Below are 18,568 nucleotides of genomic sequence, written 5' to 3' on the forward strand. Positions count from 1 at the left end.
ATCCTGAGCACCCCTGCCCCCCCTCCCAAAATGAGACCCTTTGATTACCCCAGCCCAGCTTCGAAAAGGAGATTCCTTTATTCCCGATTGCCCACCACCTTCCCCGTTGTCTTGCCCCAGCCCATCCCCACTCTTATACATCTCTCAGCCCACTTGAATTGAATTTTTTGTCACATATACCAAGGCACCCTCCCACATTACAGATGAAGAGCTAATGCCAAAAATATCAATTTTCCTGCTCCTTGGATGCTGCATGACAAGCTGTGCTTTTCCAGCGGCACACTTTTTGACTCTTATCTCTTGCACTTGCGGTCCTCACTTTCTCCAAGATCATTGTATCTGTGCTAACCACTGGAGTGGTCCCTTAGGACTGGCGAGTAGCTAATGTTGGGATCTCTCTGTTTAAGGAGGGAAATAGGAATAATAGAGGAAACTATAGACCAGTGAGTCTCAGATTGGTGGTTAGGAAGCTATTGGAGAGAATTCTTCAAGATATGATTTGCACATATTTGGAAAAGCATGGTCTAATTAGGGACAGTCAACATAACTGTTCGGAGCAGGTCGTGTCTTACTAACTTCATTGAATTTACCAAGGAGCGAAGGAGGCAATCGATGTGGGTAGAGCAGTGGATGCTATCTACATGGATATTACCAAGGTTGCTCATAGTAGGCTTATTCAGAAGATTAAGATGCATAGGATTCACGGTGACTTGGGCTGCCCATTGAAAGAAGAGGGTAGTGGTGGAAGGGTGACTAGTGGTCTTCCGCAGGGATCTGTACTGGGGCCTCCGCTGTTTGTGATTTTTTTTCTCTATTAAGGACGTGGCTGAAAGCATAGACGAGTAGGTTAGTATGTTTGGAAGATAAGTGGAGTTGTGGATAATGTAGAAGGTTGGCAAACTATACAGCAGGATATAGATCAGTTGCAGATATAGGTGGAGAAATAGCAGATGGAGTTTAATCCAGCCAAGTGTGAGGTGCGACACTTTGGGAGATCAAATGTTAACAAAAAATATACAGTTAACAGCAGGACTCTTAACAGCATTGATGTACAGAGGGATCTTGGGGATCAAATCCCTAGTTCCCTGAAAGTGGCCACGCAAATAGATAGGGTGGTAAAGGCAGCATACAGCATGGTTGCCTTTATTGGTCAGGGAACTGAGTACAAGAGTCAGGATGTCATGTTGCAGCTTCATAAGACTTTGGTTGGGCCACATTTAGAGTATTGCGTTCAATTCTGATCGCCACATTACAGGAAGGATGTGGAGGCTTTGCAGAAGAGGTTTACAAGGATGCTGCCTAGATTAGAGGGTTTCAGCTACAAGGAGAGGCTAGAAAAACTCTTTCCTATGGACTCTGTGGAGGGGAGACTTAATAGAAGTCGATAGAATTGAGCTGCATAGATATGATTGACTGTCAGAATCTTTTCCTCCCAGAGGTGAAATGTCTAATATTCGGGGGCACGCATTTAAGGCGAGAGGAAGAAAGTTCAAAGGAGACATGAGGAGCAACTGTTTTACACTGGGTGGTAGGTGTATGGAATGCACTGCCAGGGTTGGTGGTGGAGAAGGCAGATACAACAGGGACATTTAAGAGACTTTTATTAGGGACATAAGTATGCAAGGAACAGAGATACCTAGACCAAGAGCTGGCAAAAGAGATTAAATTAATATGGCATCATGTATGGCACAACATTATAGGCCCAAGGGCTAGTTCCTGGGCTGCACTGTTCTATGTACTGCTGAAGCTTACAAGGTCTGGTCAGACTGCATTTGGAGTATAACGAGCAGTTTTGGGCACCATAGCTAAGGAAGGATGTGCTGGTGATGGTGAGGGTCCAGAGATGGTTAATAATAACGATGCCGGGAATGACGGACTTGTCATAAGAGAAGCAGTGAGGACTTTGGGTCCATGCTCGGGAGTTTAGGAAAATGAGGAATCTCATTGAAAAATACAGACATCTGAGATATCTAGATAGACTGGTCATGGAGAAGATGTTTCCGTTAGTTGGACAGACCCAACAGAATAGCCACAGAGTGAAGGGCTTGGACCCTTTGGAACTGAAACGAAGGGAATGTCTTCAGCCAGGGGATGGTTAGTTTGTAGAACTCCGTGCCACAGAAGGCTGTAGAGGTAAAGTCATTGCATGTATTTAAGATGGAAATAGTTAGGTTCTTGATTAGTAAGGGCATTAAGGATTACAGAGAGAATGCAATTGAGAAACACATTAGCCATGATGGAGCAGACTCAATAGGCCAAAGGGCCCAATTCTGCTCCTACAGCATATGGTTTACGACTGATGGCCAGTTATTTTTTTCTTGGTTGCCGCAGACATAACGGGCTGAATGGTCTTGTTCAATAACTAATGTTTCTATGATTTTGGTTTCCTTATTTGGGAAAGGATACAACTGCTTTAAAAGCAGTTCAGAAAAAAGTCATTCGACTCATTCCAGGGGATGTAGGGCTTATTTTGTGAAGAAACATTCACAGGTCAGGCTGATATCCATTGGAGTTTAGAAGGTCGAGACACATTCTTATCAAAACATAACATTTCAGGGGGACTCAAGACAACATTTCCTCTGGCAGAGGAGACCAGAACTAGGTGATAACAGTTTAATTAGAGCTCTCCTCTTGAAGATGGATGCAGAGTTTCTTTACCTCTTTCCCAAAACATAGCAGAGGTTGGGTATTCAAATTTATTCAAAAACTGAGTTTTTTTTAAACAGAGATAATATGTGCTATGTAGAACAGACAGTAAAGTGGTGCTGTGACCATGACCAAATCACCCTTGATTTTATTGAACAGCGAAGTAGAGGTAAATGGCCTATTTTTTGATTATTGCTAAGCATCAACTACCCCACACTTCTCAACAATACATCTCACTTCACTCTTCTTCTCACTAAGTAAAACTCTGTCTCAACACCTCAAAATAAGTTATCCCCACTCAGTAAAACTCCATGTATCTGCAATAAGTCATTCTCCTCAGTAAAACTCCACACCACGACAAAATACCTTCACAAAAACACCTCACCTCTGTCCAAAATCCCACTCACCCGAACCCCTCAACACCCCACCTGATCACCACAATCTCCTTTTCTCCTCTACCTCATCATCTCCTTAAGCCAATCACAGACCTCCCTCCCTAGGAAGCCAAATCTCTTGCCCTTTAACCCCAAACCTCTACTCTCCATTCCTCATCTTTCGACTCCCATAACTTACATCCCAGATATTTCCCCTCTGCTCATTTTGGTCCTATAAATCTTCCCTTCTCTATCCTTTCTCAATCAATTCTCCTCCCTAATTCTTGATCCCCAAATCTCTCCTGCCAAAAACACAGCCAAGGCCTCAGCCACTTTAGCTGTTTCAGTGACATCTGTCCTTCAACAGGAGGGATGTTTGCTGATGATGACACCAAGTTCAAGTTATTTCTAATGAGCTAATCCAGCAATCATCCCTTGATATTCAATGGCTTACCATCACTGAATCGTACCCCTCAATATCAATATCTTAGCACTTACCACTGACTCAAAAGTGAATTGGACTTGCCATCTAAATACAATGGCTACAAAGGTCAGAAGTTAGGAATCCTGCAGTGAGGAACTCACCTCCCATCTTCCCAAAACCTGTCCACCATTGATCAAGCACAAGTTAGGAGTGTAATGGAATATTCACCATTTCCGGGATGGGAACAACACAAGAAACTTGACACCATCCAGGACAAAGCAGCCTGTTTAATTATTTCTGGCTGTGGTGCCAATCAGTCTCTCCACCCCCGACACTCAGTAATGCATTGTGTACCATCAAGAAGATGCACTGCAGCAAATCATTAAAGAACCTTACAAAGCAAGGAGTCATACAGCATGGAAGCAGACCCTTCAGTCCATCTCATCCATGCTCACCATATTCCCAAACTAAACGAGTCCCATTTGCTTGAAACAAAAAGAGCAGATACATGGGAACACCACCACTTGCAAGTTCACCTACTATCCTGACATGGAAATATAGTGCCACTCCTTCAGTGATACTGGGTCAAAATCCCAAACAACACGGAAAGCCTACCTACAAGCAATTCAAGAAATGTCTTCACCATTAATTTGTCAAAAAAGATGTAAGACTTATACAACACAAAGATGAAAATAGGTCATTCAGCCCTTCCAATTCTGCCCCACCATTCAATGAGATCGTGGCTGATCTGATAACCCTCAAATCTATTTTTCTCCTTTTCCCCATAAACTCTCTATTCCCTTACTGATTAAAAATCTGTCTACATCAACCTTTAATATACTTAATGATCCAGCCCTAACAGCTCTGTGGCAAGGAATTCCACACATTCACAACACAAGAAATTCCCTCTCATTTGTCTCTTAAATGTGAGATCCCTTCTTTTGAAATTGTGCCATGTGGTCTTAGACTCTCCCACAAGAGGAAACAACTACCCTGTCAATAAGATCACCTCTCATTGTTCCCATTGTTGGAGTTTAGATGAATCTACTCAATCTCTTCTCATAATGTCCTCAGACTGCACAGCAGTCAAGTAAACGTTCTCTGGACAGCCTCAATTGTTTAAATAAAGAATAACGAAAAAGTTCTGAAGATAGATCACCGACCCAAACCGTGAACTCTGATTTGCCTCCACAGATGCTGCTAGAACTTGCTGAACTTTCCGACCAATTTGTTTTTGTTTCTGATTTACAACATCTGCAATTCTTTCAGTTTTTAGCCTTGTATTAAAATGCTGTTTAGCACACTAGTTGGCCTTCAACGGGGTTATTCATTTGTTTTTAAGGTGATAGATTTGTGGAATTCAGTCACAGAGTGCAGTGGATGCCAGAACACATTTAAAGGAGATAGACAGAATTTTTTAGTTATTAATGGGTTGAAAAGTTATGAAGGAAAGTGGAGTTGATTCCAGAAATAAATCAACCATGACGGTATTGAATGGCGGAGGGCCTCGATAGGTTGAATTGCCACCTCCATTTCTTATGTTCCAGTTTTGCTGCTTTTTTTGTGATCCATTCATAAGTTCACACCGGCCTCAACCCCTCTGTTTTACCCCTTCTGCAACCCTGCTCTCCATTTACACACAAAACTCCTCGATGCTGACTGTCAGAGTAGATAACCTCACATTTGCGCACAGTATTCCAACTGACAACATATTGCGCACCTTCTCACGGAGCATTTAGGGAGGGGCAATAAACACATGGCCCAGCCGGTGATGCCGACCCCCATCATCCTCGATATGGGCCTGGAATTAAAAGCACCTTCCACCGGGCGGACAACGCCGCTGTCGGCCACCGATGAGAGACTCAAGGAAGAGAAGAAGGCCGGAGCGACAACAGGCAGCCTCGGGCCTTACCTGGTACGGGCAGAGCCGAGCCATACTGCCGCTGGCGGAGCTGAACAGCGGAATCCATGCGGCCAAGAAAGGAATCAGAACAAGTCGCAAGCAGGAGGAATGATCACGTGGGGTAGCTGAGGGACGGAGATTGATCACGTGGGAGCGCGGTGACGGCTTGGGAAGGTCACGTGGGAGCGCAAGCAATTCAAGGAAAAGGCGGCGGGGGCGTGGTCGAACACGGAAATGTCACGTGGGGCGCGGTGACGTCTGTTCTGGTCACGTGGTCCGGTGGGGCTGGCTCTCACTGACCCCGGATTTCTCTTGAGTTTTTTTCAAAGATCGGATTCCTGTCAATCAGCGCTGAGGAAGTGCCGCACTGTCGGAGGGTCCGTGCTGAGGGAGCGCCGCACTGTCGGAGGGTCAGTGCTGAGGGAGCGCCGCACTGTCGGAGGGTCAGCGCTGAGGGAGCGTCGGAGGGTCTGACCTAGCCTGTATTGACCCTCTGACTGTGCAGCATTCCTCAGTCTGCTCTTCTGATGGACCGCCATGTGCTCGGACACTGCACTGGATGCTCTGATGGAGAATATCTGTGAAAGCCTTTAGATCAGCCTTTGTGCGCTAACCTGCGGATGTTTACCACAATACTACCAGTGCACTGACACTGAACCCAGTCACAAAGGATAGTCAGTTTCTACATTGATGAGGAAGTGCAGTGTTGGACTGTGCTGCACAAAGTTAGAAACCACAAAACGGCAGGTTATCATCCAACAGGTTTATTTGGCAGTACAAGCTTTCAGAGCACTGCTCCTTTGTCAGGTAGCTAGTGGAGCAGGATCATAGGACACAATTTATAAAAGAACATAATGTCATACGACCGATGCGATATATTAAACAAACAGAGATTGCTGTTAAGTCTTAATCATTAATTAAGTCTTCATGAGTCAAAACCTACAACCCATTCTAAATGATTAAGATTTAACAGCAATCTAGGTTTGTTCAATACATTGCATCAATTGTCTGACTCTTTGATCTTTTACTATAAATTCTGTGTCCTATGATCCTGCCCCACTAGCTACCTGACATAGGAGCAGCACTCTGAAAGCTTGTACTACTATATAAACCTGTTGGTTGACAATCTGGTGTTCTGTGATTTGTAACTAAATCTGTATATTGTCCAGTCTTGCTCCTGGTAATTCCTTATACTTGGCTGTACACTATAAAACCATAACAGTTTTAGACCATAAGACATTGGAGCAGAATTGGGCCTTGCAGCCCACAGAATCTGCTCCATCATTCAGTCATGGCTGATATGTTCCTCAACCCTATTTTCCTGCCTTATCCCCATAACCCTTGACACCCTTACTAATTAAAGATATAGCTAACTCTGTTTTAAATACAATTAATGACTTTGTTTTGGATTACAGCTTTTAACATTTTTCCCGGTATCTTTCTGTTCAGTTAGGATACCGTGAGGTACTGAAGAAACTGCAACAAAGAGAAACTATATCAGTTTCCTCCTCCAAGATGCCCAGCGTTTGTTTCTTTTTATGTTTTCTGCCTTTCTGGCCAATCCTTCCAGTCTCAGGTGAGGAATTGACATGTAAACAAAGTTGACAGTAATGTTTCACAGATTAGTGCAGGCACTGAGTCTTGTTCAGCAAACTGATTGGAAACAGTCTGCAAGATAAGTGCAAACAGGATGATTATTTCAAACCAGGCTCCTCAGTGGCCCCTGTAGACTGATGTAGATCCAAATTAGTTTGGGTTAGAGCTAGTTCAACTGGGATATTAGTTCAGAAAGCCAAATCCATCTTGGCATCAGAAGTTGCATTCAGTATTGAGGACTGAAATGTGTGGATTCATTGCATCTGACCTGACCCCACTGGAATGCAGAATTTCTCAGTCGCATGGGATCTGAAAATGGCCATACCCCTTATGAACAGATTTTCAGAAATCCCCTCCGACTGTATCTTTTGTTCTGGGCTGGCAGGTGTTGCACATGTTACACGACCTCATGCTCGTTTCCCAGTCTGTACGTTCCTGAATGTGTTCCCAGCAGCCTGATAAGCCAAATGGGACGGCTTTCCGTCCATGAGATTGGACATCACTGGGAGATCCTGAGGAAATTTGAGAATATCTGTGGAGGAGAATCAAAGATTCTAGGAACTTGGGGAGAAGAGAAGAAATCTTTTCTCATAGGATTGAGAGTCATCAAAGCTCTGAGTCAAAAGGTATTAAATATTTTTAAGGCAGATGTAAATAGATTCTTGTCAAGCAAAAAGTGAAAAGTTATGGATTAGTGGGAATGTGGAGCAATCATATTAGCTTGGATCTGTGTGAATAATCAACTCGGAGAAAGTGAGAACTGCAGATGCTGGAGATCAGAGCTGAAAAATGTGTTGCTGGAAAAGCGCAGCAGGTCAGGAAGGGCTTATGCCCGAAACGTCGATTCTCCTACTCCTTGGATGCTGCCTGACCTGCGCTTTTCCAGCAACACATTTTTCAGCTCTGTGTGAATAATGGATTGGCCTTGATGGTCTACCTCTGCTCCAAGTTCATTTTATTTCAAGGACCTTCCCTATTGGATCACTGTGACGTTTTTATATTTTGTACAAGTTTCAGCCCAAGGCTCTGAAATTATAGTTGTAAAACCTGCTAAATCTCATCTGATGAATTACTATTTGAGTCATGTACCAAAATGTCATTAGTGCCTGGAACATTACCTTAGTGAAAGGTGGCACCTTTGAAGAGTAGGGAAGGGATAAAAATGGGACAGACTGTTGTTGTAACTGTTTACGTTTCTCTTCTCAGCTGGTAAACCGTGTGATGCCACGAGTTTTGGGGGTAGCTCAGTGGTTTGTATTTGCAATGCGACATACTGCGATACAATGGATCCACTGGTGTTGCCAGAGAAAGGCCATTACCTTTTGTATGAAACCACTAAGGCTGGTAAAAGGCTTGAGAGCAAAATCGGAAATATCCTAACAAACACAAAACAGGAAGGTAATGTTTGTAGTTGCTGCTTTTCTTTGTTTGGTTTCATGGGATGGTTTGCCACCATTAATTACCTGTCCCTCATTGTCCTTGAGATGCCTTCTGGAATCTCTGCAGAGTACTTTGCTGAAAGGCCATAATCGAAAGCAATAATTAGTTGAAGTGAATCATTTCAGATATTCCTTTGTGAACAATTATTTTTGCGTCTACCTTCATTCAGTTCATAAAAATAGAGAATTGTACTGACGAGGAAAACTCCCTGCAGCCTTGAACAAAGTCAATTGCATTGTTCACTTCCAGTATTCCCTCTGTGTGTCCAGTGAGACATTCCATCATTGTTGGAACTTACTCGCCTCCTTGCTCATGTTTTCATCTCTAGTTTGAACTAAACCAGACCTCTTCTGGATAGTCATCTTATCTTTTCCCTCATAAGCTTAAATTCCATAATTATTCTTAATAATTTTTATCGATGCACAAAGAAAGCACCCTATCCGGATACATCATAACTCCGTATGGCAACTGGTGTGCCCAACATTGCAAGAAATTACAGAACTCGGAAACAGTAAAGACAGCAGATGCTGGAAGTCAGAGTCAATAGATGTGAGGCTGGAAAAGCGCAGCAGGTCAAAGAGTTGTAAACACAGCCCAGTCCATTAAGAAAAACAGCATTCCTTCCATTGACTCTACCTTGGGAAAGCAGCCAGTTTAACCAAAGATTCCTCCCACCCTGGTTATATTCTCTTCCAGCCTCTTCCATTAGGCATCATACTTCTCCTGTTGATCTTCTCTGCACCTTCTCCATGCCTGTGATACTAGATTCTGCATTCTCTTCTATTACCCAAATGTACTTAATGAAATACATGTTATCATAGAACCCTTACAGTGTGGAAAGAGGACATTTGGCCCATTGAGTCCACACTGATTCTCCAAAGAGGATCCCACCCACACCCACCCCAAGCCTGTAACCATGCATTTCTGATAGCTAACCCACGTAGCCTGCACATCCCTGGATCTATGGGACAATTTACCATGGCCAAAGCACCTAACCTCTGGGAGAAAACCGGACCACCCCGAGGAAACTCACGTCGACAAGGGGAGAATGTGCAAACTCCGCACACAAGCTGTATTGAACCCAGCTCCCTGGTACCGTGAGGCAGCAGGGCTAAACAGTGAGTCACCCGTGCCATAGATTTGTTGGGTTGGCACTCAAAACAATTTTCACTATATCTTGGTACATGTGACAATAAATCAAATTGAATTTTGGAGGTGATGGCGTATTGGTATTATCACTAGTCTATTAATCCAGAGACCCAGGCCATGTTCTTGGATCAGTTTGAGTGCTACCATGGCAGATGGTTGAAATGAATTGGCCAGTTTTCCTTTAATCCAAAGGATTCTTTCTTTTGCTGTCAGTCTGCCATGTGGAACCTTATTAAAAGCCTTGCTGAAGTCCAAATAGAATACATGAAAAACATTACCTCAACCCCACACCTTCAAAAATTCAACCAAGTTGGTCGTACATGACCACCCCACCTTAACATCACCCTTCTGACTGTTCTTGATTCCCTGCCTTTCCAAATGTAGATTAGTTATGTTCCTCTGAACTGCTTCCAGCAGTTTCCCAAATGTTGATGCTAGATTAACTGGCCTGTAATTTCCTTGTTTATCCCTTGCTTCCTTTTTAAATTACAGTACCATATTGGCTGTCTTTCAGTCCTTTGGCACCTACCCCATAGTCAGAGGAATTGAAAATTATTGCTAGTGCTCTTGTTATTTTCTCCTTTTGACTCACACAACAACCTGGGATACATTTTGTGTGGCCCTGGAGATTTAATCTTTTAAGCATGCCAGAGGACTCAGAACCTCCTCTCTGACGATGCTAATTTCTTCAAATGTATCGCAGTCCTCCTCCTTGATTTTTATATCCATGTCATCCCTCTCGCTAGTGAACACTGACACAAAGTATTAGTTTAGAAATCTACCTATATTCTCTGACTGCACACACAAATTACCACTGTGGCCCTTAATGGGCTCTAGTCTTTCCCTTGTTTTCCTTTTATCTCAGTGTTTAGGGGAACATTGGGACCGGTTCTGGGGAAGGTGGGACTATTACAAAATGGACGGTCTACATCTGAACCAGACTGGAACCAATGTCCTTGGGGGAGTTTTTGCTACTGCTGTTGGGGAGATTTTAAACTAATGTGGCAGGGGACTGGGAACCAGAAGAGAAAACAAGTAAGCAGCGAGGTGGAGACTGGAGACTGTAAGAATTATGAAGATAGCAGTAATAAAGGGAAGAGTAGGCAGAGAGCAGATGAGCGCAAAAAAACTGGTGGCATGGAATGCATCTACTTTAATGCAAGGAGTATAGTGTGTAAGGCAGATGAACTTAGGGCTTGGATTGGTGCCTGGGAGTATGATGATATTGCAATCACAGAGACTTGGTTGAAGGAAGGGCATAATGATTAGCAATTAAATGTTCCAGGATACAGACGCTTCAGACAGGACAGGGAGGGAAGTGAAAGGGATGGGGGGGGGAGGTGCATTGCTGGTTAAGGACGATATCACGGCTGTGCTAAAGGAGCACACTATGGAGGTTTTGGGTAGTGAGGCATAATGGGTGGAGCTGAGAAATAAGAAGGGTGCAGTTACATTATTGGGGCTGTATTACAGGCTTCCCAACAGTGAGCGTGAGGTAGAAGAACAAATAGGCAAACAGATTATGGAAAGATGTAGAGGCAATAGGATAATGGTGATGGGAGACTTTAATTTTCCCAACATTGACTGGGATACACTTAACGTCAGAGGTCTAGATGGGGTAGAATTTGTAAGAAGCGTCCAGGAGAGTTTTCTAGAGCAATATGTCAATAGTCCGACGAAGGAAGGAGCTATATTGGACCTGGTATTGGGGAATGAGCCAGGACAGGTGATAGAAGTTGCGGTGGGGGATTTCTTTGGGAACAGTGACCACAATTCTGTAAGTTTTAGAATACTGGTAGATAAAGAAGAGAGTGGTCCTAAGGGAAGAGTACTAAACTGGGCCAGGGCCAATTATATCAAAATTAAGCAGGAGCTGGGAAATGTGGATTGGACACAGCTATTTGAAGGGAAGTCCACATTTGAGATGTGGGAGGCTTTCAAAGACAGTGCAGGATAGGCATGTCCTGTTGAAGGCAACGAATAGGAAGGGCAAGATTCGTGAACCGTGGATGACAGGAGAAATTGTACGACTAGCCAAGAGGAAAAGGGAAGCATACATAAGGTCTACGCAGCTAAGAACAGAATGGGCCCTGGAAGAATATCGCAAGAGTAGAATAAGTCTTAAACAAAGAATCAAGCGGGTTAAAAGGAGTCATGAAATAGCATTAGCGAGCATTTTATTCTTATATAAGAAGCAAGCAGGTAACTAGAGAAAGGATTGGTCCACTAAAGGATAACGAAGGAAGACTGTGGGTCGAACCTGAGAGAATGGGTGAGATTCTGAATGATTACTTTGCATCAGGGTTCACTGAGGAGAGGAACATGATCAACGTTGAGATTAGAGATAGAAGTTTGATTAGTCTGGATCACGTTGACATAAGTAGGGAAGATGTGTTGGATAGGCTAGAGGTTATTAGGATGGACAAATCCCCAGGACCGGATGAGATCTATCCCAGGTTGCTGAGGGAGGCGAGAGAGGAAATAGCTGGGACCCTGACAGATATCTTTGTGGCATCCTTAAAGACAGGTGAGGTGCCGGAGGACTGGAGGGTTGCTCATGTTGTCCCCCTGTATAAGAAGGGTAGTAGGGATATTCCGGGTAACTATAGACCAGTGAGCTGACGTTGGTGGTGGGAAAGATGCTGGAGAAGGTACTGAGGGATAGGATCTGTTTATATTTAGAAAAGAATGGGCTTATCAGTGATAGGCAACATGGGTTTTGTACAGGGGAGATTGTGCCTTACCAACTTAATAGAGTTCTTCAAGGAAGTGACCAAGTTGATAGATGAAGGAAGGGCTGTTGATGTCATATATATGGACTTTAGTAAGGTGTTTGATAAGGTTCCCCATGGCAGACTAATGGAGAAAGTGAAGTCATATGGTGTGCAGGGTGTTCTAGCTAGGTGGATAAATAACTGTTTGAGCAACAGGAGACAGAGAGTAGTAGTTGAAGGGAATTTCTTGAAATGGAGAAAGGTGACCAGTGTGTTTCACAGGGGTCAGTGTTGGGGCTACTGTTGTTTGTGATAAACATAAATGATCTGGAAGAGGGCACTGTTGGTATGACCAGTAAGTTTGCAGATGACACAAAGATTGGTGGAGTAGCAGAAAGCATAAGGGACTGTCAGAGAATACAGGAGGATATAGATAGACTGGAGAGTTGGGTGGAAAAGTGGCAGATGGCTTTCAATCCAGACAAATGTGAGATGATGCATTTAGGCAAGATTAATTCCAGAGCGAATTATACAATGAACGGAAAAGCTATGGGAAAAGTTGATGGGCAGAGACTACTGGGAGTGTAGGTCCATTGTATCCTGAAGGTTGCTGCACAGGTGGATAGAATGGTCAAGAAGGCACATAGTATGCTTGCCTTCATTGGACGGGGTTTTGAATATAAGAGCTGGTAAGTCATGTTAAAATTGTACAAGATATTGGTTCGGCCACATTTAGAACACTGTGTACAGTTCTGGTCCGCACATTACCAAAAGGATGTGGACGCTTTGGAGAGAGTGCAAAGAAGGTTTACAAGGATGTTGCCTGGTATGGAAGGTGCTAGCTATGGAGAGAGGTTGAGTAGGTCAGGTTTATTTTCATTAGAAAAAAGGAGATTGAGGAGGGGACCTGATTGAGGTTTATAAAATCATGAAGGGTATAGACCGGGTGGAGAGAGACAAGCTTTTTCCCAGGGTGAAGGATTCAATAACGAGAGGTCACACTTTCAAGGTGAGAGGTGGAAAGTTCAAGGGGGATACACGCGGCTAGTACTTCACACACCGGGTGGTGGGTGTTTTGGAACATGTTGCCAGCAGAGGTGGTAGAGGGAGGCACAGTAGATTCATTTAAGATGTGCCCAGATAAATGCATGAGTAGGTGGGGAGCAGAGGGATACAGATGCTTTGGAATTGACCGACAGGTTTAGACAGTACATTTGGATCGGCTCAGGCTTGGCGGGCCGAAGGGCCTGTCCCTGGGTTGTAAATTTTCTTTGTTCTTTGGAAAAAATGTCATGGAAAGTTCCCTTAGTTTATGTACCATTATCCTTTCATGTCCCCAGTTTGCACTCCTGATTTCCTTTTCAAGTTCCCCCTTGTATTTTCTAGACTCCTTCAAGGGCTTCTGCTGTTTTGGGCCATTAGGATCAGTCGTAAGCATACCTTTTTAATCCATATATCCCTCGATTTGTTGGTCCCACCCTTTATCTTTTATTTGAACATGTTGGCCCTGTACTTTTCCTATTTCCCTCTTGATTGCATCCCACTGCTTTGACATAGATTTTCCTGGAAGTATCTGCTCCCAAGTTTCTCTGGTCAAATCACATCTGATCTCATTAAAATAAGCCTACTCCCATTTAAAATTTTGATTTCCTGGTCTTTAAAAAATCTTCCTTTTCCCAGACAACAGAGTATTCCCTCGATTCCATTGACGTCTTACTTCCATAATCACCTCCAGATTGCAACCCCTAAGATATCTGCACAACTCCGATGCAGGGATAGGTTAGGGAGAATTGAGTCTAGTTGGGATGCTCTTCAGAGGATTGGTGTGGATTCAATGGGCTGAACAATTTGCTTCCATGCTGTAAGGATTCTGTGGTGCTATTAATTCTAGACTTTATACATCCATGCTTTTCTTGGCTCTACTGTTGGTGGTCGTACTATCGGCTGCCCGGGTCCTGAGCTCTGGCATTACTTCCCTAAATCTCTGTCTGTCTGTCACCTTTTAAAATGCTTTTCAATTTATTTGTTTACTTGATTCGAGTTCACTGTAGTCAGACAACCTCAAGCAGTGACTTCTCTTCCTGTCTTTGCAGATTTACCTCCAGAATTCCTTGGGGATTGAGCTTTTGGTTCCTCATATTTTTTACGCATGTGCTGATTCGTGGAATTAAAACACCGCATCAAGTTCCACTGACATGTTGATGATGATGACATGTTCCACTGCCCCTCACCCACTGCTGTTGACATCTTCTCTGTATCAGATTGGTCAGGCTTCGTGTTTGACATGAGACGTTTGATGAACTCAACCTCCTTCAGTGAATCATAGAGGAGCTTGAAGCCATAGTCCTTTGCCCCAGCCATAAGCTCTGGCCTTGCAACATCAACATCCCCTGTTTTCTTGGTTGCTGCGTCAGGCTGAAACTGACAGGGTGCAGCATCTGTAAACCGAGGTGAATCAGAATCTGATTCTGAAGACTACATGTATATCTTCACTCCCTTAGTCCATTGCTGTCTGACCTTCTTTCTCTGCTTCACTGAGCTGCTGCTAAAATCCTCATTCCTGCAGGTCTCCTGTTCTTATATTCCCTTTAGTTGCCCTTCTGTAATGTCCTTCCTCAGAAAACTGATCATTCAGAAAATTGCTAATATTTTTAGTCAACCTGTTCAGGGATGTTATAGTGCATGTCAGGAACAGGTGGGGCTTGAGCCAGGGCCTTCTGGCTCAGAGACAGATATACTACCACTGTACCTTCTTTATGTATTCTATCTCATTCAGTGCTGTCCAAGTTCATTCACACTGGCTTCCTATCCCCAATGCATTGATTTAAATTTGTCATTGTTTTCAAATTCCTTTCAGGGTTGTGTCTCTGTGACCAACTCCAATTTCAGATACCTTCACATGTCCTTCAGTCTAATTCTAGCCTCTTAGAAGTCAGTGGTAACAAATTGAATACTACTGAGCTTTCCTTGAAATCCAACTCCTTATTTCCAGTGCCCTAAATGACAGCCTTGTTCCCCTAGGTTTGCAGCTGACTTTTGATGTGAGGAAGAAATACCAGCAGATGAAAGGTTTTGGAGGTGCGATCACTGATGCTGCAGCTATCAACATTCTCTCACTTTCTGCTGGGTCCCAGGAAAATCTTCTCCGATCCTACTTTTCCGAAGAAGGTTTGTGTGGATCAAAATTAAAGCATGCTGCAAAAGACCAGGAATTATTAACAGGCCCCTGTGTGGTTATATCTTCCTTGTCATAGCGTCCACAGAAAAGCTCAGCTTTGGAAACACTGACACATTCATCTTGCCAATTTTTCCGAATGCAGGAATTGAGTACAATATTATCCGTGTACCGATGGCGAGCTGTGATTTTTCAACACGTGTGTACACTTATGATGACCATTCTGGAGACCTGGATCTGCAACACTTCAGTTTGACAGAGGAAGACACCAAAATGAAGGTTAAATGCTTGCCCTTCTTTGCACGTTTGATAGGAACAATTGGACATTTGGGAGGGAAGGGATAGTGTCAGCCTTAGCCTTCCTGCGACAGCAGCCTTTCCCTGATTTGGCTTCTTCCGTCTCTCCCACATTGCCTCTCCTTCCTCTGTTTTCATGTCCTTTCTACCACTGCCCCCTCACATTTCCCCCCCTTGCCCTTCCCTCAGTGTCTTCCTTCAGTGCCTCCTCCTGTTCTCCCCTTCACGCCCATCCCCTGGTGTTCCTCATCTCCTGAGCTCACTCAGCTCCCCTTTATCCTATGGAGGAGAAAGTGAGGTCTGCAGATGCTGGAGATCAAAGTTGAAACTTTATTGCTGGAACAGCACAGCAGGTCAGGCAGCATCCAGGGAACAGGCGATTCGACGTTTTGGGCACAGGCCCTTCTTCAGGAAGGGCCTGTGCCCGAAACGTCGAATCTCCTGTTCCCTGGATGCTGCCTGACCTGCTGTGCTGTTCCAGCAATAAAGTTTCCCCTTTATCCTATCCCTTCTCTTCTTTCCATTGCCATTTGTCTAGCCATTTTCCTGCATTTTTATAAGCCCAAGAATTGACCTTAGCATAACTCCACTGGTGGAATGTGAACACTCCCATTCAAATCTGATCTTTTTTTTCTTCTCCAACTAGATCCCAATTATTCAAGCGGCCAAAGCAGTCTCCAAACGTCCCATGTCCTTGTTTGCGAGTCCATGGACTGCTCCACCCTGGATGAAAACAAGCAATTCAACAATTGGGAAGGGGACTTTGAAGGGGAAGCCTGGAGGAAAATACTACAAGTCATGGGCAAAGTATTTCATCAGGTGAAACAGACACTTTTATCTCCCTGCCCAAGGTGCACTGGGACAAATCGGTTTGAATCTCTTTCAGGGCCTTTTGGGAGAAGGCGATGCTGTGCAAATCAGTTTGAGAACTGGCAGCTCATTGGTAACTGTGATTTGGTTTGTGTGGTTTTGTTCTTTAAGATGAAAATCTGTTGAATGGAAAAGGTCAAGTGCAGATGAAAAGTAAACACATTTAAAAATTTTTTTTTGCTTTTTTTCACCTGTCTGGTCTCTAACCTGAGCATTTCTTGTGTCAAGTTGTAAGTCTCTTTGTACACAAATGAACAGTCAGAAATATCGATCCATTTCTCAGAGGGTGCACACATATAAAGTGACTGATTTCTGAGTATAACACTGTATTCTCTTCCTGTGTCCTGTCACTCCTTGAACGTTTCCAAAGGCCATATTTTACCTGGAAGGGATCAAGTCCTTTAACCAATTTTACACATAAATCCCTACATATTCCCTCCCTGCCACATGCTGGGAACACACAGCGTGTGATTGATGGTTCACTTCAGAGCTTTAAACTCAGCTGCTGGTTTTGAATTAGGTTCTCAACAGAAAAGGCAACAATTTTTGAGTTCCTAATCAAAAGTATATTCTTGTGGAAGAATAAAATTTAATTGAATTTGGTATTGACAATTTCCCATCAATCTTGTTTCACAAACTCTATTCTCCCCTCTTCCCCCATTCGCCCCATCCCGCCCCCCTTGCTTTCTCTCGGTTTTTTTTCCTGCTGCTCTTTCTTTTGCTCATAGTTTACTTCTCCATCTCTCTTTTCATCCCTCTCTCTTTCCAGGTTTCTGGATGAATATGCAAAACACAACCTCACATTTTGGGCATTGACAGCACAGAATGAGCCCACCACAGGAATGCTGACTGATTATAGCTTCCAGTGCATGGGCTTTACAGCAGAGATGCAGCGAGATTTCATTCTGCTTGACCTTGGGCCTGCATTACAGAGCAGTGCTCACAAGGACGTGCAGCTTATGATCCTTGATGATCAAAGACTCTTGTTGCCCTATTGGGCAAACGTGGTGAGTGTGATTTGAGATGAACTCTCAAAAACAACAGCTACATTTGAATGGGTATGAAGAGCAGCTTCTTGTTGGTAACCTGTTAAGCTATTCAGTATAAAGAATGCTTCTTTGCTGTATACATCTGCAAATACTGAACTTTGCCGGCAACACAGATTCCAGTCAAATGAAACAGTGTTGAAATGACCATTGCAGAGCACCAGTTCAGGAGTGTTGGTATGGATGGTCTTGAAATGTGTGCAAGGGACTATGGTAATGGGAGGGATGGGCAGGGCCAAGGCCAAGAGGTGGCTGCTCAGGAGAATGGACAAGACCAGGACACCCAGCTGAGAGTCTTGTGGGGAAGGAGATTGATTGCATGCATGGGTATGCACACCAAGCATTTAGTGCACATTTTGTCCTGATCTGAACCCCAACAATGAATGAAAAGCAAGTGCAGTCATTTGGAAACCTTCAGAGTCTGAAGGTGTTTTATGCAGTCTGTCCAACACTGAATGTCACAAAGATTCTGCAACACTGACATTAAAACATCTTTTCTCCCTATCCCACTAGGTCTTGAGTGATGTGCGTGTTGCTCAGTATGTACATGGCGTTGCAGTGCACTGGTACCTCGATATGCTGACTCCAGCTGACAAAACTCTGGGCAGCACACAGGAGCTTTTCCCAGAATATTACCTGTTTTCCACAGAGGCCTGCACTGGATACTTGCCGTGGGAACACACAGTGCAATTGGGAAGTTGGGAGCGAGGTGCCATGTACAGCTATGACATGATTCAGGTCAGTGGGTGAGAGGGAGAATGGGAAATGAACTGAAATGAGTTGAGCAAGAATGAGCCATGAGTCCTCCTGTGTGGAGCCCCCAGGTGGTGATGGTTAGACTCTGCAATGTGAACTACAGTAAGTTTGGTACAGTTTTGGATTTGTGATGGGTATGTTATAGAGTCATAGAGATTGTCTGAAGGGGAATAAACCT

At 43.8% G+C, this 18,568-nt stretch overlaps 2 protein-coding genes across 10 annotated transcripts in view; one reads left to right on the forward strand and one right to left on the reverse strand.

Annotated features, from left to right (window-relative positions):
- The window catches only part of chtopa (chromatin target of PRMT1a), a 51,312-nt gene extending 45,792 nt beyond the window's left edge, over positions 1-5,520 (reverse strand). The window contains exon 1 of one of the 3 annotated variants that reach the window (XM_043684056.1): positions 5,357-5,513. In XM_043684056.1, coding sequence (XP_043539991.1) covers positions 5,357-5,414 — 58 coding nt within the window. In that variant the 5' untranslated portion in view covers positions 5,415-5,513. Of the gene's footprint in view, positions 1-5,356 lie in introns of all 3 variants that reach the window. The other 2 variants (XM_043684057.1, XM_043684060.1) reach the window with 2 other exon arrangements.
- An 84-nt stretch (positions 5,521-5,604) lies between these two features.
- Positions 5,605-18,568, forward strand: part of gba (glucosidase, beta, acid) — a 31,418-nt gene continuing 18,454 nt past the window's right edge. For 2 of the 7 annotated variants that reach the window (XM_043684049.1, XM_043684054.1), the window contains exons 1-8: positions 5,605-5,757; positions 6,797-6,923; positions 8,150-8,341; positions 15,268-15,414; positions 15,567-15,700; positions 16,365-16,537; positions 17,358-17,595; positions 18,148-18,372. In XM_043684049.1, coding sequence (XP_043539984.1) covers positions 6,863-6,923; positions 8,150-8,341; positions 15,268-15,414; positions 15,567-15,700; positions 16,365-16,537; positions 17,358-17,595; positions 18,148-18,372 — 1,170 coding nt within the window. In that variant the 5' untranslated portion in view covers positions 5,605-5,757; positions 6,797-6,862. Of the gene's footprint in view, positions 5,791-6,796; positions 6,924-8,149; positions 8,342-15,267; positions 15,415-15,566; positions 15,701-16,364; positions 16,538-17,357; positions 17,596-18,147; positions 18,373-18,568 lie in introns of all 7 variants that reach the window. The other 5 variants (XM_043684050.1, XM_043684052.1, XM_043684051.1 and 2 more) reach the window with 5 other exon arrangements.

Source organism: Chiloscyllium plagiosum, chromosome 51 (genome assembly GCF_004010195.1).
Source record: "Chiloscyllium plagiosum isolate BGI_BamShark_2017 chromosome 51, ASM401019v2, whole genome shotgun sequence".
In the NCBI taxonomy this organism is placed as follows: domain Eukaryota; kingdom Metazoa; phylum Chordata; class Chondrichthyes; order Orectolobiformes; family Hemiscylliidae; genus Chiloscyllium; species Chiloscyllium plagiosum.